General features: G+C 42.2%; 2 protein-coding genes across 2 annotated transcripts; one reads left to right on the forward strand and one right to left on the reverse strand.

Annotated features, from left to right (window-relative positions):
- Positions 1-5,385: 5,385 nt before the first annotated feature.
- On the forward strand, positions 5,386-6,351 carry LOC115457168 (olfactory receptor 5V1-like). Its single transcript, XM_030186591.1, has one exon. It carries the CDS (start codon positions 5,386-5,388, stop codon positions 6,349-6,351), a length of 966 nt encoding a protein of 321 aa, XP_030042451.1.
- A 4,584-nt stretch (positions 6,352-10,935) lies between these two features.
- Positions 10,936-11,889, reverse strand: LOC115457169 (olfactory receptor 5V1-like). The gene has a single exon (XM_030186593.1). The coding sequence runs from the start codon at positions 11,887-11,889 to the stop codon at positions 10,936-10,938; it is 954 nt and encodes a 317-aa protein (XP_030042453.1).
- Between the last annotated feature and the right edge of the window lie 218 nt (positions 11,890-12,107).

The following is a 12,107-nucleotide window of genomic DNA, read 5'->3' on the forward strand; positions in this document are numbered from 1 at the left end:
GTATTAATTTGACCAATGACCATTAAGACAGCCATGGGCCATTGCTCTTACAATTAGGCTACTCCTTCAATTACACACTTGAATAGGGTTAAATCTCCAATCTATCTGTTGATATTCAGGTGTCTAGTCAGGGGGCACTAAATATTATCACTCTCCAGATAATGTTACCAGTCTCTGTTCTATCTGGATATTCAGCACTAATCTGGCACGAAACTTCCATGCTACAAAGACAGTTATGAACCGCAGTTGGCAGTTACATGCCAAAACCATGCTGAAACATTGCATAAGAGCCATGACGCCTATGTGCTCAATCATGAAACTGGAAAGGGGGGGGGGGATTGTTCATGCGAGAGAGGCATGGGCAGGTCATGGGTGGTCCAATCATTCTAGAGCACCTTATGGGATGCAGTCAGTTCTGCACACAAGGTACTGACTTTAGGCATGAATATTTAAACCTGCCATAGGGCAGGCGTCACCATCCGCTGGCACTCTATAACAGATTCAGGGGCTCTTTTACCAAGCGGCACCCTGTGCTGGTGGTGGGGACTGTGTTTCCTGCGCACCAGGGCCCTTTTTACTGCAGTGGGTAAAAAAGTCCTCAGCACACATGGCATAAAAAGTTTTCTTAATATTTATCACATTTATACCCCGCATTTTCCCACGTTTGCAGGCTCAATGTGGCTTACAATATACCGAAAAGGCTATCGCCAGTCCAGTAGTTATACAAATGCAATAAATTGTGGTAGTCTGAGAGGACAGAAGAAACAGAGTATAAAGGGAAAAAGGGCAAAGGTAAAAGAATCCAAAATAGTCCATTTATATGCTGCTTTGAAGGACTTTGGGTTTTAGGTTGGAGCCTGGGAGTAAGCCTTCCGAAATAGGCTGGTCTTGAGTAATTTCCTAAAGTTGAGATGGTTTTGAGTAGTTTTGACAGCTTTTGGCAGTGCATTCCGTAATTGGGTGCTGATAAAGGAAAAGGATGAAGCGTAAGTGGGTTTATATTTGAGGCCGTTGCAGGTAGGATAATGGAGATTTAGGAATGAACGAGACGTGCTTGATGTATTCCTGGCTGGAAGATTGCTTAGGGTGTTCATGTATCCTGGGGCTTCTCCATAAAGAATTTTGTGCACTAGGGTGCAGATTTTGAAGTTAATTCGCTCCTTTATTGGGAGCCAGAGCAATTTCTCTCGGGAGGACTTGGAACTTTTTATTTTTTTTATTCTTTTCTTTATTGAATTTTAAATTTTACAAAGAGTAAACTTTGAACAGATATACCAACATATCAGTACCAATATTCCACAAATATATTTCAAATAGACAAAATAAACATTGTCCACCAAAGATAGTATCTTTGCACTGGATTATAGTCCACAATATGGAGGAAGGAAGCAAAATTATAAATGCCATTGGAAGATGGCTTATATATAAGAAAGGTCAAATAAGAATAAATGAGTAGGGATTAACCCCTATTTTACAAAATAACTTAGTAACATAGTAGATGATGGCAGAAAAAGACCTGCACGGTCCATCCAGTCTGCCCAACAAGATAAACTCATATGTGTATACCTTACCTTGATTTGTACCTGCCTTTTTCAGGGCACAGACCATACAAGTCTGCCCAGCAGTATTTCCCGCCTCCCAAGCACCAGTCCCGCCTCCCATCTCCGGCTCTGGCAGACCGTATAAGTCTGCCCTCCACTATCCTCGCCTCCCAACTACCAACCTCTCTTCCCCCACCTGCTCCGCCACCCAATTTTGGCTAAGCTTCTGAGGATCCATTCCTACTGCACAGGATTCCTTTATGCATATCCCACGCATGTTTGAATTCCGTTACCGTTTTCATCTCCACCTCTTATCCTATGACTGTTCTATAATACTTTGCGCATTAAGAAATTCTCGCAACTGTTCAGGCTCATAGAAAATGTATTTCTTCTCTTGAAAGAGGAGCAAAGATTTGCATGGAAATCTCAACTGAAAAAATTGCTTTTTTCCCCATGGATTCTTCCTTCGTTTCCAAGAACTTTTTCCTTCTAATTTGCGACCATTTAGATATGTCCGGAAATATAGATATTTTTCCACCTTTAAACTCTGGCTGTATTTTGGGACTTGAAACTTTCAAATTTGGATTTACCAAAGATTAGTCTTGCTGCTGTGTTTTGGGCAGTCTGAAGTTTCTTTACAAGTTGTTCTTTGCATCTTGCGTATATTCCATTGCAGTAGTCTAGGTGACTTAATACCATTGATTGGACTAGATATTGAAATATTTCTCTAGGGAAGAAAGATTTTATCCGCTTGAGTTTCCACAATGAAAAAAAACTATTTTCTTTGCAGTGGAATTAGTGGGACATAAATGTGCTTTCCGCAGATTAAAATGCATTACCATGGGGTTGGGTCAAGCTTCCAGTCGTAATTTTGCCCTGTCTGCACGCTACCCACGCACTAAAAAATCAATTTTGTTATTAATTGTTAAGGGCATGTTTGGGGGCAGAGAGTGTGCATGGTTATGTTAATTGGTTAGTACGTAGGCATTGCCGTGTGCTAACTGATTAGCGCAGGATTAGCGCAGGAGCCCTTACCAAAGTAAGTGTCTGTAAGTTCCCCCATATTCATGGGAAAATTGTACATGGCCATTATTACAAAAATAAAAAAAAATGATCCATTTACTGACAGTGCTGAAGTGGCCAGGAAATACCCACGCTGAGGCTAACGTAGGCCTCTTTTTTGTGTGTGCTGGTTAGTTAAAGGGGCCTCTTAAAAAGCGTTAAAAAGTTTTACCATGCATTAGAATTTTTTTTTTTGAAAGTTAAATCAAATGGGGGAACAGACTAAAAAGATATCCAAAAATCACACACAGACACAAAAAAAGCCAAAGACCAACAAACCCAAAAAGAGCACGCCGAGAAAGCTGATGCCAATTCAGTGCATAATTGTATTTTGGACAATAGTTTTGCTTTGATTACTGTTGTAAACTTGATGGTTAAAGGTACTTCTATCATTCCAAGGCTGCATTAATACAATTCACTTTTATCTTCCCCCAGAGGAGAAAAGTTCCAGGAGTCTCAGTCAAACATCCTGAAACTTACCCCCCCAGAGAGAAAAACACAGTAGGATATATATCAGACTAGCCGTTCAGCCCGTAAAAACGGGCTAGTATAAGAGGGGGGGTTAAAAAGAAAGGCCCCCCCACCCCGCCGCCGAGTTTGCCGCTGCCGCTCCCCCTCCGAGTTCATCCCCCCCTGGAGCCGTCGCCACCTACCTTCCACCCGGTCGGGCCCTCGCTCCGCTATTGAAACAGCGAGGGCACGCAGCACACAGCTCTGCTGAGCTGCCGTCGGCCTTCCTTCTTCTTCTCTGCCTGTGTCCCGCCCTCGGCGACATTACGTCACACGAGAGCGGGACACAGGCAGAGAAGAAGGAAGGCCACGACAGCTCAGCAGTAGAGCTGTGTGCTGCGTGCCCTCGCTGTTTCAATAGCGGAGCGAGGGCCCGACCGGGTGGAAGGTGGGTGGCGGCGGCGACGGGAGCGTTAGCGATGGCGGTGTCCCTCGCAAATGTGCAGTAGAGACCCTCTCTGTTCCGCCCTCGTCATCACGTATTGCCGCGGGGGCGGGGCAGAGAGGGTCTCTACTGCGCATTTGCGAGTGAGTACAACACTCGCCATTTATATATATTGATGATACTGCAGCAGGTATGTGTCCAGTTTAGGAAAAGAGTAGACTTTGAGGAGACCAGCTAATTCATTTCAAACGTCACTACTGCCTCCTTGTCCTGTCCACATGCAATGAATGCATGAAAAAAAAAAAAGAATGCCCTAAATATCCCTGTTTTACAGTCATGGATTAATTGATTGTTTTGAAAGTTACTTAGAAGGCAACCATCAGAGTCAGCTCCCCAGAGCTCCTCTGGTACCTTTTATAAACAGAGACTTCCCCCAGACAAGAATCCTACAAAGAAAGAAAGAAAGAAAGAGAGAGGCTGTAATAGAGGTAAGTTAGAATTACATGATCTTAAAAAAAAAAAAAAGTCACCATGTTTTTCATCTTCTGAACTTCCTTCTTTCTTATCTTATTAGGAATTTTTATTCTCTTTTAGGGACTGTTTTTTTTTTTTTCCCCCTTTCTATCTGCAGTTTCTTGTGTTGGTCCACATCTATTTGTAAAAGGATGGCCAACAAACACGTTTTTATTGGACTAACTTAACCCCCTGTTTAGGAAGCTCTGCTAGGAGCTGTCATGCTCTAATTCCGACACGGTTTAGTAAACAGGGGGGCTAGTTATTGTATCTAGGACTAGCTCTTCAGAGCGATTATCTTTTTTAATAGGGCGTAATGGGGTATAACCTGCAATGGATCAACAGATACAACACTGGTTGCCTTGTTGGGTAGACTGGATGGACCACAGGTATCTTCATTCATTTGATGAAGAGCATAACTCTCCAAATCTAGCCACAGATGTATTATATTTTTATTATTTTATAAAAATAATAAAAAATGAATTTATTTTAATAAAAAATAATACACCTGTAGCTAGATTTGGAGAGCTATGCTTTCTTCATCAAATGAATAACTACTACTACTACAAATCATTTCTATAGCGCTACCAGTCGTACGCAGCGCTTCACAATTGAACATGAAGAAGAGACAGTCCCTGCTCAAGAGAGCTTACAATCTAATTCAGGACAGACAGACAGGACAAATAAGGGATAAGTGTAGGACAGACAGAGAGGATACACAGGGAAAAGGGACTATTGAAGAGAGGAAGACAAGATAAAAGACATTTATGGTCTTTCCAACCTACCTAACAAGGCAACCAGCGTTGTATCTGCTGATCCATGCGGGTTATACCCCATAATGCCTTGTTTAAACAGATAATCGATCTGAAGACCTAGTCATAGATACAATATTATCTACCTCTTAGTAGTTACCTATCTCTTAGTAGTTGACTGTTATTACAATATTTATGTATCTATGGGAAAATACATTCATAAAGCAGTCCTTTAGGGTCTCTTATGTTTTCTACTTCTCTCCTCTTCCCTTTTTTTTCGATTTTTTCTATTGAAATTGAACTAGGGAGTTTTAGATGGGTCCACACCACTGAGATTTTGGGTCTGTTATTATCTCGGGCTTCTTGTGCTGTTCTTAATCAGGCATGTCTTTGCACAGAATGGAAACAGAGGACCTTCTTTTCTCTCCTGCCATGTTGTCCCCATACATTTTGGAAAAGAAATAATGTTAAAGGGAAGAGATAGATGTACTTTTAATTTGGGGCTTGGATCATCTTCTGTCACACTGTTTTAGTTCTCTCTTTCATATATGTACATAATTTTGAACTTTCACTTGCCTATAATTTCTTTTTGCTGTAGGTACCTTGGACTCTCCTCGGCTGAATGGAACGAGCAAACCAGTCTATAGTTCTTGAATTCATTCTGCTTGGATTCTCCGATGATCCAGATTTGGAAGTTCTGTTGTTCATAATATTTTTCCTAGCTTACATGATAGCAGTTTTAGGGAACTTGCTTATTATCCTAGTCATCTATTTCTCTCATAACCTTCACACCCCTATGTACTTTTTCCTGGGTAACCTCTCCTTCCTAGATATTGGTTCTACCTCCACGACAATCCCCAATATGCTGGTCAACATCTTACTGGAGAAAAAAGTAATCTCGTATTTGGGTTGTGTTGTTCAGCTGTACATGTTTACGTGGCTATGCATTACCGAAATGATGCTTCTCACCATAATGGCTTACGATCGCTATGCAGCCATTTGTAGTCCATTGACTTACAGGACAGTCCTCAACTGGAGAGTGTGTGTTCAAGGAGCCAGTGTGATGTGGGCAGTGGGGGCTGTCAGTGCCATGGCCCACACTATTGCAACCTTTAGGTTGTCCTTCTGTGGCCCCAATCGGATCAGCCATTTCTTCTGCGAAATTCCTCCTGTATTAATGCTCTCTTGTTCAGACACAACTTTAAACGAAGTGATGTTGATCACTACTGATATCATTCTAGGCCTGCTGTGCTTTCTCTTTATCATCATCTCCTACGTTTTCATTGTACTGGCCATCCTAAAAATCCGTTCTACCACAGGGAAGCAGAAGGCATTCGCTACTTGTGCTTCTCATCTAACTGTGGTCATTCTATATTACGGCACACTTTTTCTAACTTACGTACAACCCAAGTCCAGCTCCTCACCTGAACAAAGGAAAGTGATGTCTGCATTGTATACCGTATTCATTCCCATGCTCAACCCCATCATTTATAGCATGAGAAACAAGGAAGTAAAAGATGCGCTGAAGAAAATCATTCAAAATAGATTATATTCCTGTTTGTTGACATTCGTTAGATTACCGAGCTAGGGCAATGGATTCTTTAGCAGAATTTTATTCAAAAGTTTGTAGCAAGTAGATGGTAGAATCGCAGAATAATAACTTTTACTTGTGACCTGCCAATAGTAAAATCTTTGAAAATAAATATGTTTCTCAGTTCTGACAATGATTGCTTTAGCTCCATTTCTTTGGGAATTTTAGGAGATTGCCTTTTCTGGCAAGAAAGGTTTTCTAATGCATCTGCATGTCTAACTTAGGCCCCCTTATCTCAAGCCATGCTGGCGGCTGCCGGTGCGGTAATGCCACACAGCCGTGCGGCAACAGGTAGCATGGTTTGTTAAAAGACCTCCTTAAACAAGTAGCATAAAAATGAAAACAAAGCGAGTCATTTTGTTATGCTCTCTACACATTAATTTCATCAAATTCCAGGTATTTTCTACCTCTGGCTCTCTGTTGCCTTCGGTAAGTGCCTCATGCTCAATCCTATGTCGGACACAGACCCTTAACTATAGTTAAATACTATTACTATTTCTATTGTGCCATGACTGCTAAAGATTACACTGTTCCTTATATTTTGTGCATAATCTCAAAATGATTAGATATAAATATTTATAACCGAACATCCCATTTTGCAGAGGTGGTTGTGTGTTCGTTTCTTGAGCGAAGCGTGAAAAAGCTGTGAAATCCAGCTCGGATGAATGAATATGAAGTCGCTTGCCTGCACAGTAAATATGGTTCAAGAATCAGACTCCAGGTTTAAGGAATTTGAAAATGGTTTTGTCTTCAACCTTGAGCTGAGCAGATTTCAGTTTGGCTTGAATGTTTAAATTGAGTCTGTTCATTTTGGCTGAGACACGCAAAGGTGTTCTGTTGGCCCTCCAAAGCCAGTTGGATTAACAAGATATCCAGAATGAATTTATTCACTTGGCAGATCCAACATTCACATGTGTCGCTTGCATATTCATATCCGTTTGTATATCCCGATATTCTGATTGGCCATGGAGTCAGCACAGCAGGTTGGTCACATGATCTCTTAAATTTTCAAAGATAAAATAGGAGTTTCCAAATATTTTACCAGTCAATATTCATCTGATGGCAGTCAATGACATGAGTGACAGTCTCTATATCTTGACTGCCACGGGCATCTATCTCGATACTAGCACAGAATACCCAGGATCTGACTGGGCTCTGACCATGCCCAGAATTTAACCAAGTAGCTGCAAAATTCGGACCGGGACTGCTGAAGTGGACTTCAACAGCAACTCCAGTATTTGGAACGTAAGGACAGTGCTGGGTTAACTTCTATGATCTATGTCCTAAAAATGCCAAAGAAAGACAATAATCGAGTATTTTATAAAACATTCATTGATGGTTTCAATGTGATAATATTTGCCATCATTTACTGTGTTACTATGTTTTTTTTTTTTCTCCCAAAATGGACGCACACCAATTTTGATTTTTCCACACACCCATTTTTGGCAAAAATTTTGAAAAGGCTTTTTTTTACAGACACGCTGAAAAATGGATCTGCGCGCACCCAAAACATGTCCCTACACTAGCGCAGCCCATTTTTCAGTGCACCTTAGTAAAAGGACCCCCGTATCTGTTAGTATACCACTAAGGTAACCCTTACTAAGAAGTAACTGCGTACCATACTATAGGTTGCGAATGGGTGGCTTATGACGTGGCCAACGAACATGGATTATGCCTTGCAGTTAGCGTCTAGTAGCATATCACACACTAACTTTCGCTGTTGTAGATAAATTTTAGGCATGCTGATGCTGGTTTATGACAGTATTCATATATATAGCAATATAACATGGAGGGGCATTTTCGAACAGGGACGCCCATCTCTGAGGGCGCCCATCTCTGAGGACGTCCCCACGAAGGGGTGGGGCACCCTGTATTATCGAAACAAGATGGGCATCCATCTTTCGTTTCGATAATACGGTCAGGGACGCCCAAATCTCAACATTTAGGTCGACCTAAGAGACGGCCGACCTAAATGTTGAGATGGTCGACCTTAGAGATGTACGACCTCGGTTTTCGCCGATAATGGAAACCGAGGACGCCCATCTCAAAAATGACCAAATGCAAGCCCTTTGGTCGTGGGATGAGCCAGCATTCATAGAGCACTAGCCCCCCTCACATGCCAGGACACCAGGTGCATAGCTCCCTTACCTTTGATGTTGAGCCCCCCAACCCCCCCAACCCCACTCCCCACAACTGTACACCACTACCATAGCCCTAAGGGGTGAAGGGGGGCACCTAGATGTGGGTACAGTGGGTTTCGGGTGGGTTTTGGAGGGCTCACATTTACCATCACAAGTGTAACAGGCAGGGGGGGTGGGCCTGGGTCCGCCTGCCTGAAGTGCACTGCACCCACTAAAAACTGCTCCAGAGACCTGCATACTGCTGTGATGGAGCTGGGTATGACATTTGAGGCTGGCATAGATCCTGGAAAAAATGATTTTTAATTTTTTTTAGGGGGTGGGAGGGGGTTGGTGACCACCAGGGAAGTAAGGGGAGGTCATCCCCGATTCCATCCGGTGGTCATCTGGTCAGTTCAGGCACCTTTTCGAGGCTTGGTGATGAAAGAATTTGGACCAAGTAAAGTCAGCCAAATGCTCGTCAGGGACGCCCTTCTTTTTTCCATTATCGGTCAAGGACGCCCATCTCGTAACCATGCCCCGTCCCGCCTTCGGTACACTGCCTACACGCCCCAGTGAACTTTGGTCATCCCCGCGATGGAAAGCAGTTGAGGACGCCCAAAATCGGCTTTCGATTATGCCGATTTGGGCGACCCTGAGAGAAGGACACCCATCTCCCGATTTGTGTCAGAAGATGGGCGTTCTTCTCGTTCGATTATGCCGCTGATAGTAACATAGTAGATGACAGCAGGTAAAGACCGCACGGTCCATCCAGTCTGCCCAACAAGATAAACTCATGGCATAAGGTATGAAAGTGATATAACAAGTGCATACTTGATTTGTTTTATAATGCAATTTGGGTGCCCGGATGCCGTTATAGAACAGGCTTTCACTGTGCAGCACTGGGGTATATAAAAGGGGGGTGTACTCTGTTATACAGTTACCTATTTAATCTGTTTCTGGGCTTAAAGCAGCAATTACTGGTAGATCTGTTTAAAATATCACTCATCTCATAAGTGATTACACATGTAGTACTGAGTTTCAACCCTTGGTAGAGCAGTTTCTTGAAAATGCTCTGTGGTATTATTTTCTTTATCATTTATTTAGTTAGATTGTATTTGTAGTTTGTTTTTTTTTTACTTAATAAAGGTGTCTATGTATTAGTCTGTGAAAATGTTTGTGGGTGAGTATCCGTTTCTGATAGGAGATGCAAAAAAGCCCTTGACTCATTTATATCACTAGCCACATTTCATGAGAACATTTTCATGCATTGTCACAACCTGGCACTTTGTATGTTCCAGACTATGGCAATGCATGGAAAAAAATAGCTTTATTTGCATGAAAGCAACCTGCCAAATGTAAAGGGCCCACCAGCCAGAATGGGAGGCTCCCTGGTTCCCTTCTCCAGCTGGATCTCTGGTGGCTCAGTGGGTCCAATATTCCCCTCAGCCCCAATGTGGGTCTAAAAAGTATTAAAAGTCCTCGAACCAAAGCTACGCTCCTTCCTGGACCCCATCCCTTCCTGAAGTAAAGGCCTATCCTGTACCTGCACACTCCCATTCTTCTGACACTTTCCGATATTCCTTCTCGTCCCAAGAAGTCTGGGAGTTAATGGGGGCAGAAACTATTTCCACCCACTGCTGCCCCAGTACAGTACTACCAGTAAGGGTCAGATTGCTAAATAAGGACACATGAAGATTGTTCCTGACCATAATATTCCATGGACCTCTTGGGGTGAGGTGGCATGTTAGGGGGTGTCAGGAGAGTGGTGGTGAAGGAGGTGTATTGGGCCTTTGGAATGGGAGAGGTTTCAAGAAGGAATACAGGCCTGCAAAGTCGTTTGTTCATGCTCATTTTTTGTACTAATGAACTGCCTTCCATAATTTTTGTGTTACAGCAGTTCATTAATGCAAAATTTATGTAAACATGTGTGCGAAGTGTGGTTTGCATGACAGTTTATGGCTGCAATGCATACTTTTGCATTGTGACTGCACTTTTGTGAAATCATTTTGCACTTTAGTACATAAGGCCCCAAAGGGATTTTAATAATAATCACAATACCTAATACTTGCTTGTTTTCATATGTAACACTTTTGCTGCCTGGCAAGGCCCACACTTAATAGTTAACATAACATTCAATAACTGATAGATGGAATTCTGCATTCATAATAATTCATCCATTGTATGAAAAGAATAATTTGAAAGTCGGTACAGGCCATAGAATAAGTCAGGATTGTGAAAGGTAGAAACAGAGTTGTGTCCATGGAGAACTTGTCCATTTGTGTTTGGTCATACCAGCCATCAACTGATCATTCCTAGTAGAGACATTAGCTTTAAACATATTAACACCTGATCGATTCAAAAGTTAAGCAAGATTATCGGAAAGTTTCAGCATCTACCCACTCTGTTAATTTAAACTATGTACATTTCTGTATTATCTTTTATTGGTTTTCCAAAATTCATGTTACAGAGTCTGTTGTACCCTCTGTGGCACCAGTTTCTTAAGAATCCTCTTGACGGCTTCTTTTACCTCCTTATTTCTCAAGCTGTAGATAATGGGGTTCAGGGATGGTGTTATCACAGCATAGAGGGCTGAGACAATCTTGTCCTTATCAAGATTCAGACTGGACCGGGGCCGAATGTAGGTGAAGATTACAGCACCGTAGTACATGGAAACAATGAAAATATGTGCGGCACAGGTGGAGAAGGCCTTGCGTTTCCCTTCTGCCGTGCGCATTTTCAGGATGGTGGAGATGATGAAGATGTAGGAGATGCAGGTCAGAAGGAAGCACACCATCCCCAGGATGACATCAGCCGTAAACACCACAATTTCGTTGACGTAGGTGTCTCCGCATGCTATCATCAGAAGCGGCATGATCTCACAGAAGAAGTGATTGATTCTGTTGTCATTGCAATAGGGCAACTGGAAAGTAAAGTAAGTGTGAGCTGTTGAATTCAAGGAGCCAATGATCCAGATGACGACAGTAATTTGTATACAGATCTTCCGGTTCATTATTGTACAGTATCGTAGAGGATTGCCTATTGCAATGTATCGATCAAAGGCCATCACTGTGAGCAGCAGGAGTTCGATGCCCATAGCCCAGGTGAAGAAAAAGAGTTGGGCGACACAAGCACGGTAAGAGATGCTTTTGTCCTCTGACAGAAAGTTGATCAGCATTTTGGGAACCGTGGCGGATGTGCAGCATATATCAAGGAAAGATAAGAGTCCAAGGAAAAAATACATGGGAGTGTTCAACCCAGGATCCACACTTGCTAGGATCAAGATGATGAGATTCCCCACCAAAGATATGGAGTAAACAATGGTGAAGAAAATGAAGAGCATGACCTCAAGGTCAGGACGACTGGAGAGCCCTAGGATAATGAAACTGGTGACACTGGTTAGATTAGCCTTCTCCATTGATATGCAACTTAGTCTAAAGCGGATAGAATGAGAGGAATATAAAAAAAAAAGACATGTTTAAAGAAACAGATGCATCTTAGCTTTCCTTGAACTTTATCACCAATATATGGAAAGAACATTAGACAATCAATTAAAAATAAATTGCTCTGCAAAATAAAGAGTTGTCAAATCAGTTAGATGAACTGAAGAAAATGTCACCCTTTCAGAAAAGCTAC

Source organism: Microcaecilia unicolor, chromosome 14 (genome assembly GCF_901765095.1).
Source record: "Microcaecilia unicolor chromosome 14, aMicUni1.1, whole genome shotgun sequence".
NCBI lineage: Eukaryota > Metazoa > Chordata > Amphibia > Gymnophiona > Siphonopidae > Microcaecilia > Microcaecilia unicolor.